Source organism: Heptranchias perlo, chromosome 10, assembly GCF_035084215.1.
Source record: "Heptranchias perlo isolate sHepPer1 chromosome 10, sHepPer1.hap1, whole genome shotgun sequence".
Taxonomy (NCBI): domain Eukaryota; kingdom Metazoa; phylum Chordata; class Chondrichthyes; order Hexanchiformes; family Hexanchidae; genus Heptranchias; species Heptranchias perlo.
In genome coordinates, this window is record NC_090334.1 from 63,096,875 (window position 1) to 63,115,381 (window position 18,507).

Sequence of the window (18,507 nt, forward strand, 5' to 3'; positions counted from 1 at the left end):
ATTAACAATTTTTCTACTGATTTACAATTCCTAATTTTACTATGTAAAGCTCACCAACTTAATGAAATGAAACAGATTTTGAAACAAGATATGCAATTATATTAATCCTCTTGCATTTATAGTGCTCCCTCGGAAGAATGGCAAGTATTGTTCTACTGCATTCAGTGATGTAAGGATAGTAGTGGAATGAAGTTCTCCCACCCCTACTAAAAAAGTTATAATTGCCTTAATGCTAATATTTTATATGGCTGCTAGTTGTAGAGTACTGTAGTTCTAAACAAAATGTGCAGGCTCTGCACTCATTAGATTATTTATTCCCCATTTATGGTCCAGCTGCCACTAACAAGTTTTCTATTAATGCGCTGCCAGATGGCAGTAGAATGAATTAAAACATGGCAGGGTGACAATAAACGAGGTAGGGAGAAGTATACAACAGAAGTATAGTAAGAGTGTTCACAAACGGCCACAGGCTCCGCTTGCACACCTCACAGCAACTAGTTACAGTGAACCATTGCTAGAGGCATTGGGCACGAGGTCTCCTCGATCTCTCACCCATGGAATCCAATAGTATGATGGACCTTAAAAATGAGCAAAATAATTAAGAGACAAAGAAAAAATCCTTAGAATTCAGATATCACATTTCCCTTTAAAAGAAACAAACACTAAACTTACAGCGTCATTGAGGACCTCGCTGTTTGTGGGCAGGATATGATCTATGCGAATATGAGGCAGTAGGGAGGACAATATCTCTTTTAGTTCCTCTAGGTCAAGATCACGTCGCTTTACACCTCGCTTGTTTACACTGTGTGCCGTTCCACTCAGCAGATTTGGCTCTTGAACAAAAACACAAACAAAACATTAATAGAAAACCATACAATATTTTGTCTGCAGATGGTCAGAGTGCAAAGAAATTTGTAAATACCATCAGAATTTGTTTAAAGAGCAAGCAACTAGTTTGGATAATTTGAAAACTAATGAAAACATATTTGAAGAAAGAATTAAAGTGCTTTCCCAGCAAGTTTACTTGCCCACCGATTCATAATCCTTGACCACAATAGTTGTGAAATTACCACAACATGTTTAGAGTTCAGTGTGGAAGAAGGCTCATTGATGATGAAGCAGTGTAGAAATAGGCATAATCCAAGCTTTTGAAGTGAAGGGAATCAACAGGATTTATGTAGAGGGGTATTTTGTGCAAGGCTAGGGTAGGAGAACCAGAGAGCACAATAGGCGGAAGTCGTCATGATTTGAATTCAAGGAACAGCCTCTGCATGCTTGCAGTTATCTTACAAAACAGACTGGAACCTAATGCAGCAAGTTTTAGCTCAACTGGAGTATTCAAAAGGGAACTGGGTCAGTTTCTTGAGCAAGAGGTTATAGAGATATAGGTTTCAGACTACAAAAAAGTGGCAAAAAACAAGTTCCTGCAACAGGGCCTGAATGATGCAACATGCTGATGAACTTTGTTTATTTCTAAATTCTTGGGTTCTGAATTTAAAACCTTGAAGGACTAAATTAAAACAAAGAGCCTCACCCAATCAATAATTTACTTTGAATGTGGCTATCAATATAATTCTCTTTCAAAAACAGAGCAACAGAAAACAAAAACAGTACTTCCATATTTTACATATTTTAATTATCCAGAAAATAGCAGCAGGAATTGTGTTTTTTTTAAAAACTGAATGACCACACACTAATAGAATTCTACTAGTAGGAAACATCATCCGAGATATTTGCATATCACACATGCAATGCATATGCCAACATTCTTGTGTTCAAAAAGCATTCCAATTCACTTTTCTTTCCAAAAGGTACACATATACATTTTCAGATCATATTACAGAACTCTAATTTATGTGGGTTTAGATCCAAGAATTCACATTCTTCTAAACTACCATGTTATTTTCTACAAATCACTCAGTGGGTTCAATGTGGTACAGTCAGTTTCAATCGGAGTCAAATACAACTTACATCAATCACCATGATCAAAAGTAAGCTCTACAGAAAAATAAGATAATTTGAATTTAATCTAGATTAGTTTTGTCTGTGCAATCATCTGTATAAATCAAGCACCTTAAAGTTGAGTAAAACCTGCTTCAGAAATGCCACCATCTCAAAACAAGCACAGACCCTTAGAAATAATTGTGTGCAGCAGAGACTGATTTTATTCTTTGTTTGCATCAAAAGACGTGAAATAAGGAAATAACGATTATGTTCAAGTTCTTCATTTTACACAATGACTTCTGGAATTCTGTATTTATACATTATGTTTAACCAGAGATTAAGAAATTGATTTAAAATTTATAAACACATTCTCACCTCTTTCTGCCATTTGTTTGATGAGCTGGTGCTCTCCCCATTTATTCATGTATTTCAGGATATCTTGCTCACTAGCCTTAAATAAAATGTATGTATTGTTAATTTCTAAAAAAAATGTAAACAGAAATTTGTATCATCATACACGATATTCAGAACCAATTCACCCTATCCGTGTATTGCTTTATTACTGCAGTAAATGCACATTCAGCAATTGCTTACACCTGTCCAAAAGGACAATAAACAAATTCTGAAAGTATAATTTGAAGCTCCAAGTACTTGCCAAAATGTCTCTAAAAGTTGATCTCAAATGTATTAGAAATAACACATTAAAACAAACCAGTATCTGTGCTTCAGATGCACTCATAGATTAAGTGATCAGCATCAATTAACATTTTTAACTGTTCAGCATTCATCAGAAGGGTATATTGCGACTTAGCTCAATGAACTGCAAACCGGTAAAAAAAAATGCTACTTGCAGCACAAAACAGGATTTGCAAAACTCAGTTTGAAGTCTGGAATGCTTCAACTATTGTCAAAAGTTGTTTACCTTCTTGAAACTACTTCCCTCACTAAGCACACAGTAACAAAAGAGGCAGAATTTAAAGAATAATTGATATTGGCATTGGTCCTTTATTCCTAATTGTCCAGGATGGAAATTCCAGGTCCCGGATTTCTGCTTATTTGTGGTAAAATTGCATACCATAATCAGTTTATTAGCTGTTCTGAGCAGTTACTTAAACAATTGGTCTGTTGTCTAAACTTATTTCCATAGATTATGGCTATGAAGGCTAACATTTTAATACAACGGTAAACATGATTTTTTTTCACTAAGAGCACACGATGGTATCAATATACTATAGTCTCGTGACAACACTGAAGGTCCCTCTCGTTCCCCTGGTGGAGGCCTTAATTTTTTTTTTAAATTAGAGGAGATGGGGGGAAAAGGAGGCGAGAGAAATAGGACGGGAATAAGTTAAATTACAACTCTGAACCAATAGCACCCATGCAAGACAATGATGCCTTTGTCAAGAGATGGGGTGTCAAGCCTACAGATTCGATCCTTTCACTGTTAATGGTACGTTACCATCCTGAAGCTTTCTTCTCTGCACTATGAAGAATCTCCTTGTATTTTCTGTAGTTTAAATGAACTTCTTACTAATAACTTTCCCAACATGCAGTTTGCATGAAATCTCATGAAATTGCAGGTAAAGCATATTTGCATACATTATTGTATATACATAAATGATGATTTGGAGCCTTTTAAATATGAAACACTACACATCTCAAAACCTGGGTTCTGAAATTTACAAAGAGCATATTTGAATCACAAGTTGAAGCATGTGCTTCCACAATTAAATTTAAATGTACTCTCCTTAATAGCACTATTTATGTACTAAAAATCATGAAAGTTTATTTTGAAATACTATGCAATTTTGCTGTAACAAAAAGTGAACATTACTGTTTACATTATGACTAGTTCAATGCAGCTAGGACAAAGGCTTCAGTCATCTCAAACTACCCCTTGTAATAATTGAGTACAGCCTGTGTGGAGAAATCGTGCTGCATGCGTAATGGATAGATCTTATGTAAACAGTACTCCTTTTGTGTTTAAAGGAAGCTAACATAATATCAGAGTAAACTGAATTTCAAGCCAATTTTTGAGTGTTCTCTCATTTTGGAAACTACCTTAAATTGAAATTCTAAACATTGCCACTTTTGTGTTGCATTGGAAGGTACATCCCAACAATCCTGTAACAGTCAAAATGTTAAACCTACATTTTCTACCCTAATATTAACTGGGATAGAATCAGTGTAAAAGGTTTGGAGGGCACAGAATCCTTAAGTTGCATTCAGGAAAACTTTTTTAGCGAGTACGTAGCAAGCCCAAAAAGGAGGGGCAGTTTTGGATTTAGTTTTAGGGAATGAAGCTGGGCAGGTGGAATGGGTATCAATGGGAGAGCATTTTGGCAGTAGTGATCATAATTCAGTTAGATTCAGCATAGTTATGGAAAAGGACAGAGATAGAATGGGAGTAAAAGTTCTAAATTGGGGAAAGGCCAATTTTACTAAGCTGAGAAGTGATTTAGCAAAAGTGGACTGGAAACAGTTACTTGAAGGTAAATCAGTGCCAGACCAGTGGGAGGCATTCAAGGGGTTCAGAGTAAACATGTTCCCACAAGGAAAAAGGGTGGGACTGCCAAATCTAGAGCCTCCTGGATGACAAGGAGCATACAGGGTAAGATAAGACAAAAAAGGGAAGCTTATTACAGACACCAAGAGCTCAAAACTGCAGAAAGCCTAGAAGAGTATAGAAAGTTCCGGGGTGAAATTAAAAAGGAAATTAGGAAAGCAAAGAGGATATTGAAAAATACTGGCAAGTAAAATTAAGGAAAACCCAAAAAATGTTTTATAAATATATAAAGAGCAAGAGGATGACTAAGGAAAGAGTAGGGCCTATTAGAGACCAAGAAGGTAACCTGTGTGTGGAGGCGGAAGATGTGGGTTTGGTTCATAGTGAATGCTTTGTGTCTGTCTTCACAAACGAGGGGGACAATGCAGAGATTGTAGTTAAGGAGGAGGAGTGTGAAATATTGGATGGGATGAGCATAGTAAGAGAGGAAGTATTAAGGGGTTTAGCATCTTTGAAAGTAGATAAATCGCCAGCCCGGATGAAATGTATCCCAGGCAGTTAAAAGAAGCAAGGGAGGAAACACCCTAGCTACAGGTGTGGTGCTGGAGGATTGGAGGATGCTAACATTGTACTGTTTAAAAAGGGAGAAAAGGATAGACCTAGTAATTATAGGCCAGTCAGTCTAACCTCAGTGGTGGGCAAATTATTGGAATCGATTCTAAGGGACAGTATAAACCGACATTTAGAAAGGCAGGGATTAATCAAGGACAGTCAACATGGATTGCTTAAGGAAGGTCGTGTCTGACTAACTTGACAACTTTTTGAGGCGGTAACAAGGAGGGTCGATGAGGGTAGTGTGTTTGATGTAGTCTACGTGAATTTTAGCAAGGCTTTTGACAAGGACGCAAGGCAAACTGGTCAAAAAACTAAAAGACCATGGGATCCAAGGGAGAGTGGCTACTTGGATCCAAAATTGGCAGGAAGCAAAGGGTAATGGTCAACAGGTGGTTTTTTTTGACTGGAAGGCTGTTTCCAGTGGGGTTCCACAGGGCTCAGTACTAGGTCCCTTGCTTTTTGTAGTATATATTAATGATTTAGACTTAAATGTAGGGGGCATGATTAAGAAGTTTGAAGATGATACAAAAATTGGCCGTGTGGTTGATAGTGAGGAGGAAAGCTGTGGATTGCAGGAAGATATCAATGGACTGGTGAGGTGGGCAGAAAAGTGGCAAATGGAATTCAATCCAGAGAAGTGTGAGGTAATGCATTTGGGGAGGTCAAACAAGACAAGGGAATGTACAATAAATGGGAGGATACTGAGAGGGTAGAGCAACAGAGGGACCTTGGAGTGCATGTCCACAGATCCCTGAAGGTAGCAGGACAGGTAGATAAGGTGGTTAAGAAGGCATACAGGATACTTTCTTTTATTAGCCGAGGCATAGAATACAAGAGCAGGGAGGTTCTGCTAGAACTGTATAAAACACTAGTTAGGCCACAGCTTGAGTACTGTGTACAGTTCTGGTCACCACATTATAGGAAGGATGTAATTGCACTAGAGAGGGTACAGAGGAGATTTCGGAAGATGTTGCCAGGACCAGAGAGTTTTAGCTATGAAGAAAGATTGGATAGGCTGGGGTTGTTTTCTTTGGAACAGAGGAGGGTGAGGGTTGATTTAATTGAGGTGTATAAAATTATGAGGGGCCTAGATAGAATGGACAGGAAGGATCTATTTCCTTTAGCAGAGAGGTCAAAAACCAGGGGGCATAGATTTAAAGTAATTGGTAGAAGGATTAGAGGGGAGTTGAGGAAAACTTTTTTCACCCAGAGGATGGTAGGGGTCTGGGACTCACTACCTGAAAGGGTGGTCGAGGCAGAAACCCTCATCACATTCAAAAAGTATTTGGATATGCACTTGAAGTGCCATAACCTACAAGGCTACGGACCAAGTGCTGGAAAGTGGGGATTAGGCTGGGTAGCTCTTTTTTGACTGGCACAGACACAATGGGCCGAATGGCCTCCTCTGTGCCATAATTTTTTCTATTTTTCCATTAAACTTCATATGTACTTATAGGCATCCTTCCATTTGTTGAGTATATGAAGCATTTTAACAACCAAAAACATTCCTAAAAATATTTCTAACTATTTTGTTAAGATGGCCGTGATCTAATTTGCGTGAATTGTTGTGCTCAAGGTGAGGTACATCAGTTCTGGGAAATGGAACTCAGTTCCATTTTTGGCACAGAGGGCAAACAAGCAGACTAAATTTACCTTTTCCTATAGTGGTCGTCTTTATGACCTAAGTGAGTTCGCCAATTTATTATTAAATCATGGGCAGTTTAGCACCATGGACCCATTCCACTAAGAAATTTCTACGCTTGTAAGTTAGGCAACTAGTTTGGTCAAACTACTAATTCACTTAAAATTCTGATTGACCATGTGTGTCAGATGAAATAAACATGAGCCAATACCTGCAAATAATCTGACTGAAGGACAGTAAGCAAGTGGTCTTTGCTGAGTTCAAAGAACACATCTGAGATCATGACTGACGTGAACTCCTCACATAAGAAATTAAGTGCCTGGCGATAAACCCATTTAGAGCCATAAGGCTGTGAACTCCATTTCAGAATGGAAATCAAGGTGTCCAGGGAGATACTCTCCATCACAATATCTTCACAACCTGTGAAAATGCAAATTAAACATTATTTTCGATATAGACAGAGATGTAGATTATCTTTTTGATACAGGCGTAGTTATCCAATTCTACTTGACAGTAGAAATTGTGCATAAAAAAATCTTTAAAAATTACTCTTTAAATCTTCATTGATCTGACAACATTGATCAATAATGTAAATAATAAGTTCATATCTGATATATACTCTGGAGCAATTGTGATACTGTAAAAGATGACCAATTAAAATTGGCAAAGCAGATAACGCTTATAACAAACTGCATTATTTCTGGATAAATACTAAACTATCCATCAAAATAAACAGACTATGTAATAGCAATATCTTGTCCCTCCTATTATATAGTACTGAAACCTGACTGAGTACAGAAAAGAAACTGGACACTTGAGACTTCAAATGTCAGGATCAGGTGGACAGATAAAGTGACAAACAAGGCAGTCAGAGAAAGAGCAAGGCATCAACCAATAAACCAAAGTTACAAAGCCACAGTACATCAGCTAGTTTTGTGACATGGTCATCATGAAAGAATCTAGACAAAGCACTGAAATAGCAGTTGAATAAGAGGATAGAAGATCAACCTGGCAAAGCAATGTGGAGAAGAACCTGTGAGAAGCAAGGATTACGTGAGAGGTGCAGCAGCTAGCCATAAACAGAGTGGAGTAGAAGAGACTGGCGCTGGCTTTATGTGGCTATAGCACTATAACACCCAATGCCAGCCACGTTTGATACTAAAATAGATTTGAGCTGCAAGTATCTAATTGAAATAAGTCCTGTTTTTTTTTATTAGTCTAAATTGGCTTCATGTTGATAGTAGTGGTAGGGGATAGATAATGTTCTCTACAGTCGCGATCGGGAGTCCCGAAGGCTGCATTGCCTGCCCGGTGCCAGGGTTAAGGACATTGCCTCAGGGCTGGAAAAGAACTTGGAGCGCGAGGGGGGAGGATCCAGTTGTTGTGATCCACGTAGGAACCAATGATATAGGTAGAACTAGGATTGAGGTTCTGCTGAGGGAGTTTGAGGAGCTAGGGACCAAATTAAAAAGCAGAACCTCAAAAGATAATAATCTCTGGATTACTACCCAAGCCACGTGCAAATTGGCATAGGGACAAACAGATTAGATGGTTAAATGCGTGGCTGAAAGACTGGTGTGGGAATCAGGGGTTTCAATTCATGGGGCACTGGCATCAGTACTGGGGAAGGAGACAGCTGTTCCGTTGGGACGGGCTCCACTTAAACCAGGCTGGGACCAGTGTCCTGGTAAATTGAATAACTAGGGCGGTAGATAGGGCTTTAAAGTAATAAAGGGGGAGGGAGGGAGGTTTCAGGTAAAGGTCATTTTACTTTTACCAGTAAAAAGAAAAGTCAAGGCTGTACAGCAGAGTAGTGATATGGATAAAAACAAGCAGAGTGTGTCAGGAAGGGACAGAGAGTTTAACAAAGGTAATAGGGCATTAGTGACTAAGGTCACATCGGGGAATAAAAGGAAAAAGGTAAAATTAAAGGCATTGTATCTGAATGTACGAAGCATTCATAACAAGATAAATGAATTAATGGCACAAATAGAGATAAATGGGTTTGATCTAGTAGCCATTACTGAGATGTGGTTGCAGGGTGACCAAGGTTGGGAACTAAATATTCCAGGGTACTTGACTTTTAGAAAATATAGGCAAAATGGAAAGGGGGGGGGGGGGAAAGTGGTAGCCCCGATAATAAAAGATGAGATAAAGACAGTAGTGAGAAAGGATTTTAGCTCAGAAAATCAGGATGTAGAATCAGTGTGGGTGGAGCTAAGAAAATAACAAAGGGCAGAAAACACTGGTGAGAGAAGTTTACAGGCCCCCTAACAGTAGTTATAGTGTGGGACAAAGTATAAATCAGGAAATTAGATAACCAAGAAATTAATAGACGGAGAAAATTGAATATGAGAGTAAACTAGCAAGTATTATAAAAACAGATGGGAGGAGCTTCTACAAGTATATTAAAAGCAAAAGATTAGCGAAAGTAAAGAGGCAGGGACAGGAGAAATTATAATGGGGAATAAGGAAATGGCAGAGACGTTCAACAAATATTTTGTGTCTGTCTTCACAGTAGAAGACACAAAAAACATATCGGAAATAAATAGTGAGGAACCAAGGGTCTAAGAGGGAGGAACTTAAGGTAATTAAGATTAGTAAAGAAAAAGTTTTAGAAAAATTAATGGGACTAAAAGCCGACAAATCCCCTGGACCTGATGGCCTACATCCTAGGGTTTTTAAAAGGAGTGGCTGTAGAGATAGTGGATGTATTGGTTTTGATCTTCCAGAATTCCCTAGATTCTAGAATAGTCCCGTGGATTGGAAGGTAGCAAATGTAACCACGCTATTCAAGAAAGGAGGGAAGAGCAGGGATCTATAGGCCAGTTAGCCTGACATCAGTAGTAGGGAAAATGTTAGAATCTATTATTAACAGGGCACTTAGAAAATCATAATATGATTAGGCAGAGTCAATACGGTTTTATGATGGGGAAATCGTGTTTGACAAATCTATTTAAGTATTTTTGAGGATGTAACTAGCAGGGTAGAAAAGGGGAAACCAGTGGATGTAGTATATTTGGATTTTCAAAAGCCATTTAATAAGGTGCCACATAAGAGGTTGTTACACAAGATTAGGGCTCCTGGGATTGGGGGTAACATATCAGCATGGATTAAAGATTGATTAATGGACAGAAAACAGAGTATTAATAAATGGGTCTTTTTGGGTTGGCAGGTTGTAACTAGTGGGGTGCCGCAGTGATTGGTGATTAGGCCTCAGCTATTTACAATTTATATTAATGACTTAGATGAAGGGACCGAGTGTAATGTATCCAAGTTTGCTGACGATACAAAACTAGGTGGGAAAGTAAGCAACCCTCTCATTCCAGGAATCAATCTAGTAGGCAAGCATATCCTTCCTTAAGTAAGGAGACCAAAATTGCAGAGTACTTGAGGTGTGGTCTCACCAAAGTCCTATACAATTGCAGCAAGACTTCCTTGCTCTTGTATTCCACTCCCTTTGCAATAAAGGCCAACATACCATTTGCCTTCCTAATTGCTTGCTGAACCTACACGTTAACTTTCTGTGTTTCTTGTACATGGGCACCCAAATCCCTCTGAACATCGACATTTAATGATTTTTCACCATTTTAAAAAATATTCTGTTTTTCTATTTTTCCTAAAAAAATGAATAACCTCACATTACACTCCATCTGCCACCTTCTTGCCCACTCACTTAACCTGTCTATATCCCTTCACAGAATCTTTGCATCCTCCTCACAGTCCTATGAGGAGAGATTGAATAGAATGGGCCTAGACTCTCTGGAGTTTAGAAGAATGGGAGGTGATCTCATTGAAACATATAAGATCCTAAGAGGGCTTGACAGGGTAGTTGCTGAGAGAATGTTTCCCCTGGCTGGAGAGTCTAGAACTGAGAGGAGCGGATCAGAGCAGAGGGAGTGTCCCATAAAAAGGCGGGATTTCAGAGCGCCGAGAACAGCTGAGAGGAGCGGATCAGAGCAGAGGGAGCGTCCCATTAAAATGGCGGGATTTCAGAGGGAGCTGCCACGGAGTTCGAAGTGACGTCAGGAATCAGAAAGGGACGCGACACAGGTGAGGCACCTGATTGGCGAGTAGGTTCAGGTGAGTATTTCTACTGATCGACAGTAACGAAAGTAAAAAGAAAGGGAAGGTCTGCAGGTCTTCTAGCAAGTAGCGTTTTTTTAGTGAATCAAGGTCCCTAGTGAAGTTAACATTCTCTAAATTAAGAATAATTTAAAGGAGTAAACTCCTTAAAGGGAGTGGTAAGTAGTTTTTCTTTCCTTTTTTTTTTCTCTGACATTGTAGTTGTTGTTAAGCTAACTTAAGGGTTAAGTCATGGCAAGAGATCCCAGAGCCGTGTCATGTTCCTCTTGTGGGATGTGGGAATTCAGGGATCCTTCCTGTGTCCCTGATTCCTTCACCTGCGGGAAGTGTGTCCAGCTGCAGCTACTGTTTGACCGCTTGACGGCTCTGGAGCTGCGGATGGACTCACTTTGGAGCATCCGCGATGCTGAGAAAGTCGTGGATAGCACGTTCAGTGAGTTGGTCACACCACAGATAAAAATTACTGAGGGAGATAGTGAATGGGTGACCAACAGACAGAGGAAGAGTAGGAAGGCAGTGCAGGGGTCCCCTGGGGTCATCTCCCTCCAAAACAGGTATACCGTTTTGGATACTGTTGGGGGAGATGGCTCACCAGGGGAAGGTGGCAGTGGCCAGGTTCATGGCACCGTGGCTGGCTCTGCTGCACAGGAGGGCAGGAAAAAGAGTGGCAGAGCTATAGTGATAGGGGACTCGATTGTAAGGGGAATAGACAGGCGTTTCTGCGGACGCAACCGAGACTCCAGGATGGTATGTTGCCTCCCTGGTGCAAGGGTCAGGGATGTCTCGGAGCGGCTGCAGGACATTCTGGAGGGGGAGGGTGAACAGCCAGTTGTCGTGGTGCATATAGGCACCAACGATATAGGTAAAAAACAGGATGAGGTCCTACAAGCTGAATTTAGGGAGTTAGGAGTTAAACTAAAGAGTAGGACCTCAAAGGTAGTAATCTCAGGATTGCTACCAGTGCCACGGGCTAGTCAGAGTAGGAATGACAGGATAGCTAGGATGAATACGTGGCTTGAGAAATGGTGCAAGAGGGAGGGATTCAAATTCCTGGGCCATTGGAACCGGTTCTGGGGGAGGTGGGACCAGTACAAATTGGACGGTCTGCATCTGGGCAGGACTGGAACCAATGTCCTAGGGGGAGTGTTTGCTAGTGCTGTTGGGGGAGGGTTTAAACTAATGTGGCAGGGGGATGGGAACCGATGCAGGAAGTCAGTGGGAAGTAAAGTGGTGACAGAAACAAAAGGCAGTAAGGGAGAGTGTACAGAACATGACCGGACAGATGGTCTGAGAAAGCAGGGCAAAGACCAAGGGAAGTCTAGATTAAACTGCATTTATTTCAATGCAAGAAGTCTGATGGGCAAGGCAGATGAACTCAGGGCATGGATGGGTACATGGGACTGGGATGTTATAGCTATTACTGAAACATGGCTAAGGGAGGGGCAGGACCAGCAGCTCAATGTTCCAGGGTACAGATGCTATAGGAAAGATAGAGCAGGAGGTAAGAGAGGAGGAGGAGTTGCGTTCTAGATTAGGGAGAACATCACGGCAGTAGTGAGAGGGGATATATCCGAGGGTTTTCCCACTGAGTCTATATGGGTAGAACTGAAAAATAAGAAGGGAGAGATCACTTTGATAGGATTGTACAACAGACCCCCAAATAGTCAACGGGAAATTGAGGAGCAAATATGTAAGGAGATTACAGACAGCTGCAAGAAAAATAGGGTGGTAATAGTAGGGGACTTTAACTTTCCCAACATTGACTGGGACAGCCATAGCATTAGGGGCTTGGATGGAGAGAAATTTGTTGAGTGTATTCAGGAGGAATTTCTCATTCAGTTTGTGGATGGCCCGACTGGAGGGGGGGCAAAACTTGACCTCCTCTTGGGAAATAAGGAAGGGCAGGTGACAGAAGTGTTAGTGAGGGATCACTTTGGGACCAGTGATCATAATTCCATTAGTTTTAAGATAGCTATGGAGAAGGATAGGTATGGCCCAAAAGTTAAAATTCTAAATGGGGGAAAGGCCAATTTTGATGGTATTCGACAGGAACTTTCAGAAGTTGATTGGGAGAGTCTGTTGGCAGGCAAAGGGACGTCTGGTAAGTGGGAGGCTTTCAAAAGTGTGTTAACCAGGATTCAGGTTAATCACATTCCTTATAAAGTGAAGGGCAAGGCTGGTAGAAGTAGGGAATCTTGGATGACTCGGGAGATTGAGGCCCTAGTCAAAAAGAAGAAGGAGGCATATGACATGCATAGGCAGCTGGGGTCAAGTGGATCCCTTGAGTATAGAGATTGCCGGAGTAGAGTTAAGAGAGAAATCAGGAGGGCAAAAAGGGGACATGAGATTGCTTTGGCAGATAAGGCAAAGGAGAATCCAAAGAGCTTCTACAAATACATAAAGGGCAAAAGAGTAACCAGGGAGAGAGTAGGGCCTCTTAAGGATCAACAAGGTCATCTATGTGCGGAACCACAAGAGATGGGCGAGATCCTGAATGAATATTTCACATCGGTATTTACGGTTGAGAAAGGCATGGATGTTAGGGAACTTGGGGAAATAAATAGTGATGTCTTGAGGAGTGTACATATTACAGAGAGGGAGGTGCTGGAAGTCTTAACGCGCATCAAGGTAGATAAATCTCCGGGACCTGATGAAATGTATCCCAGGACGTTACGGGAGGAAATTGCGGGTCCCCTAGCAGAGATATTTGAATCATCGACAGCTACAGGTGAGGTGCCTGAAGATTGGAGGGTAGCAAATGTTGTGCCTTTGTTTAAGAAGGGCGGCAGGGAAAAGCCTGGGAACTACAGACCGGTGAGCCTGACATCTGTAGTGGGTAAGTTGTTAGAGGGTATTCTGAGAGACAGGATCTACAGGCATTTGGAGAGGCAGGGACTAATTAGGAACAGTCAGCATGGTTTTGTGAGAGGAAAATCACGTCTCACGAATTTGATTGAGTTTTTTGAAGGGGTAACCAAGAAGATAGATGAGGGCTGTGCAGTGGACGTGGTCTACATGGACTTCAGCAAAGCCTTTGACAAGGTACCGCATGGTAGGTTGTTACATAAGGTTAAATCTCATGGGATCCAAGGTGAGGTAGCCAATTGGATACAAAATTGGCTTGACGACAGAAGACAGAGGGTGGTTGTAGAGGGTTGTTTTTCAAACTGGAGGCCCGTGTCCAGCGGTGTGCCTCAGGGATCGGTGCTGGGTCCGCTGTTATTTGTTATTTATATTAATGATTTGGATGAGAATTTAGGAGGCATGGTTAGTAAGTTTGCAGATGACACCAAGATTGGTGGCATTGTGGACAGTGAAGAAGGTTATCTAGGATTGCAACGGGATCTTGATAAATTGGACCAGTGGGCCGATGAATGGCAGATGGAGTTTAATTTAGATAAATGTGAGGTGATGCATTTTGGTAGATCGAATCGGGCCAGGACCTACTCCGTTAATGGTAGGGTGTTGGGGAGAGTTATAGAACAAAGAGATCTAGGAGTACAGGTTCATAGCTCCTTGAAAGTGGAGTCACAGGTGGATAGGGTGGTGAAGAAGGCATTCGGCATGCTTGGTTTCATTGGTCAGAACATTGAATACAGGAGTTGGGATGTCTTGTTGAAGTTGTACAGGACATTAGTAAGGCCACACTTGGAATACTGTGTACAGTTCTGGTCACCCTATTATAGAAAGGATATTATTAAACTAGAAAGAGTGCAGAAAAGATTTACTCGGATGCTACCGGGACTTGATGGTTTGACTTATAGGGAGAGGTTAGATAGACTGGGACTTTTTTCCCTGGAGAGTAGGAGGTTAAGGGGTGATCTTATAGAAGTCTATAAAATAATGAGGGGCATAGTTAAGGTAGATAGTCAAAATCTTTTCCCAAAGGTAGGGGAGTCTATAACGAGGGGGCATAGATTTAAGGTGAGAGGGGAGAGATACAAAAGGGTCCAGGGGGCAATTTTTTCACTCAAAGGGTGGTGAGTGTCTGGAACAAGCTGCCAGAGGCAGTAGTAGAGGCGGGTACAATTTTGTCTTTTAAAAAGCATTTGGACAGTTACATGGGTAAGATGGGTATAGAGGGATATGGGCCAAGTGCAGGCAACTGGGACTAGCTTAGTGGTATAAACTGGGCGACATGGACATGTTGGGCCGAAGGGCCTGTTTCCATGTTGTAAGATTCTATGATTGCGTGTATATATGTTTTCTAATCTCACTCCTGAAAGGTCTGGCTCTAATTTTTGGACTGTGCCCCCTACTCCTAAAATCCCCAACCAGCGGAAATAGTTTCTTTCTATCCACCCTATCCGTTCCCCTTAATATCTTATAAACTTCGATCAGATCATCCCTTAACCTTCAAAACTCTAGAGAATACAACGCCAATTTGTGCAATCTCTCCTCGTAACTTAACCCTTGAAGTCCGGGTATCATTCTAGCAAACCTACGCTGCACTCCCTTCAAGGCCAATATGTCCTTCCGAAGGTGCGGTGCCCAGAACTGCTCACAGTACTCCAGGTGCGGTCTAACCAGGGTTTTGTATAGCTTCAGCATAACTTCTGCCCCCTTGTACTCTAGTCCTCTAGATATAAAGGCCAGCATTCCATTAGCCTTCTTGATTATTTTCTGCACCTTGTTCATGACACTTCAATGATCTATGTACCTGAACCCCTAAGTCCCTTTGGACATCCACTGTTTTTAACTTTTTACCATTTAGAAAATACCCTGTTCCATCCTTTTTTGATCCAAAGTGGATGACCTCACATTTGTCTACACTGAATTCCATTTGCCACAGTTTTGCCCATTTAGGACCAAGATGAGGAGGAACTTCTGTACTCAGACGGTTGAGAGTCTTTGGAATGCTCTATCCCAGAGGGCTGTGGATGCTCAGTTGTTGAGCATATTCAAGACTGAGATTGATGAATATTTGAACACTAAGGGAATCAAGTGATATGGGGATCGGGCAGGAAAGTGGAGTTGAGATCAAAGATCAGCCATGATCTTATTGAATGGCGGAGCAGGCTCGAGGGGCCGTATGGCCTACTCCTGCTCCTATTTCTTATGTTCAGAGACACTTATGGGTTCAGGTATACAAATCTTGAAAAATGGTAGAACGAGTTAATAAAGCAGTTTTTAAAAAAAGGATACGAGATCCTACATTTTAAAGATAGGGGTACAGAGTACAAAAGCAAAGAATTACTGCTAACCATCGTTTAGAGCACAGTGAGAATGCTCTTTCCAGCTTCGGCGTCGTAGAGAGGGTACAGAAGAGATCTAAGATGATACCAGAGATGAGGCTGTCACAAATAGGCATTCCAACATCAGAGGTACAGACCATATATTACACTGGGCAGCCTTTCAGGCGTGTAACAAAGGGGAGGTTAAAGATGGAAAAAAAACCTTTCACGGAATACCTCTGTGCATTACGATATTAATGTAAGTTAGCTTCAGTAATGAATTGCACAGACCATATTTTGCATGAACAGAAGTGATCCAAAGATGTAAGTGCTAAAAAGCTATAACCCTCATAGTACTTGATGTTAATGCAAATGCTCCATCAGTTAGATATAGAAACTGGATACACTACCACTGATCTGCCAGTGTTTGCTTTAATTTTGTAGGTCTGGACCTAGACATTTTCAATCTTAAATCTATGCAGTTCAATTACTAACTCTGCCAAATGCACTCATTCTGTTATAAAGTTTTAAAAAACAAAAACCAAGCTAAAAACATTCCTTAATGCCTAAAAAAGCTTTAAAAAATTAAATTAGCAAACTTAGCATGTTTTTCTTAAGGAAGCACAGCAAAGCAAGCTGAGAATACCAAGACATCCTGTTATAATTCTGTACCAGAATGCATTTGTAATTCTTTGAACAGCAGTACTGAAATAAAAAAAAGGCAAACTGAACATACAAAAAGTTGGCTGTGTAAAACAAGACCTATCCTCCAAACGTTACAATGATCTCACATCCCACTGGGCATTTTTACTCCAAGAGTGTAAGAAGAAATACTCCAACAGGCAAGTTGAAATTGCTTACAACTATCCATCTATGGTAGTGATTGTGGCAAATGGACGGCATGGTATTTTTCTCATTCTTTAGGTATCCTTATGCAAGGATACAACACAGGTTTGTCAATAATTACTGAAAGATATTTGAATTGTACAATGGCACATCTCAAAAACTGAGAAACTAACCAGTAATTGGCTTTTCATGGGGATTTCCCCATATTTAATTAACAGTACTTCAACTATATGGGGCAAACCATCATTTTTCTACTTTGCAAACAAATCATTTTAGAAAAGCCAGTAGCTGAATTCAATGATGTACTGTAAATCCGATTTGACGTATTGGACCAGAAAAGCAATCTTCAGTTATTTCTATAATATTAACTGTCAAACTCTAGCCATGACCAATTTTTCCAAGGGGGGTGGGGAAAGAAAGAGAGAAAGGAAAGAGAAAAATAATTTCCTGAGAGAATACAACTGAAATCTTCATTTTTCAGCCACCCACACAACCTTTCGTTCAACGGGCAAAAGTACATTACTATCAAGTAGGTTCAGAACGTAAGAAAGAGAGAACTTATCAGCACTCAATTACAAAAAAAAATTATCCTTTTGTGCGCTTTCTGCTGAAAAATGGTTTGGAAGAGTTACTCAGTCAGTCTGCGTGAGCTGAATGTAAATCGTTCCCTTCTCGACTTGCATTAATTCAGCTCACATGATTGGGCTTAGTAATCCCTCGAATTTTATATTTCTATCAAAAACTGTAGGTCACACTTCCCAGACACCACACCTTGATGTAGATACAAAACACTCAAAAGTGCTCATCACATCCAACCTCCAGCCTAAAACTGACAAGCACATTCCACGCTCCAAAATTCCTGGACAAAACAATCATAAAACGCTGCATGACCTGAGTCTGGGTTCGACTTTGTGGCCTTAAAGGGACGCAGATCCACTTCAACAAAATATTACATGAATGCCATGTAATGCACAGATTCTGTCCTCATAAAGCATCGCAGCATCTGATTTACTGTGAGCTACGCCACAAATGATTTGCCATTATTGGCAAATTCTTTGGTGCAATTTTCAAATGATGTGGTTAAGTGGGATTGGTTTGTTCGGATTCAATGGGCATTTCTCCTGTTCCTAAAAATACTTGATATTATTGCTATTACAATAGCCCCAGTAACGTCGTTTTTAAATTGCATCTCAGGAATTTTACACATAGTTAAGTCAAGGTATATTTGTGTTTACGCATTTAGGAGATAAAAAACTGAATTGATGAGTTTACATATTCCCATCTGTGCAGCAGAAGTACCAAAGCTGTCCTTTGGCCAAGATACATTGGTGGGGAGACCAAGCCAAAGTGTAAAATGGGAGAAAGGACCCATCTTACGGGGGATAGAATACATGATAGAACTAGTAGAGAACTAAACTCCATTTCTTCCTAAGATCTTCTCCCTCAGCCTCTGCAATGAACGACTCCTCAGCCTCAGTGATTTCAATCTCCATTTCAGTTCAGTCATCTCCAGACATCAACTATTCCAAAGCTCTCCAGCCTCCCATCTTCCGCCCTTCATAAACTTCAACTCATCCGGTCCTCACCGACCTACTATGGCTCCTGGTTTCCGAACACCTCAAATTTAAAATTCTGTTCCTTGTGTTTAAATCCGTTAATGGCCTCACCTCAACCTATTTCTAACCTCCTCCAGC

General features: G+C 40.7%; 1 protein-coding gene across 1 annotated transcript in view; it reads right to left on the reverse strand.

The window, feature by feature from the left end:
• btbd7 (BTB (POZ) domain containing 7) overlaps positions 1 to 18,507 on the reverse strand; it is a 59,533-nt gene that overhangs the window by 22,609 nt on the left and 18,417 nt on the right. Inside the window, exons 4-6 of the mRNA XM_067991939.1 lie at positions 6,919 to 7,127; positions 2,320 to 2,395; positions 673 to 833 (exon numbers count right to left, since the gene is read on the reverse strand). Of these exons, the coding sequence (XP_067848040.1) occupies positions 673 to 833; positions 2,320 to 2,395; positions 6,919 to 7,127 (446 nt within the window). The remainder of the gene's footprint in view (positions 1 to 672; positions 834 to 2,319; positions 2,396 to 6,918; positions 7,128 to 18,507) is intronic.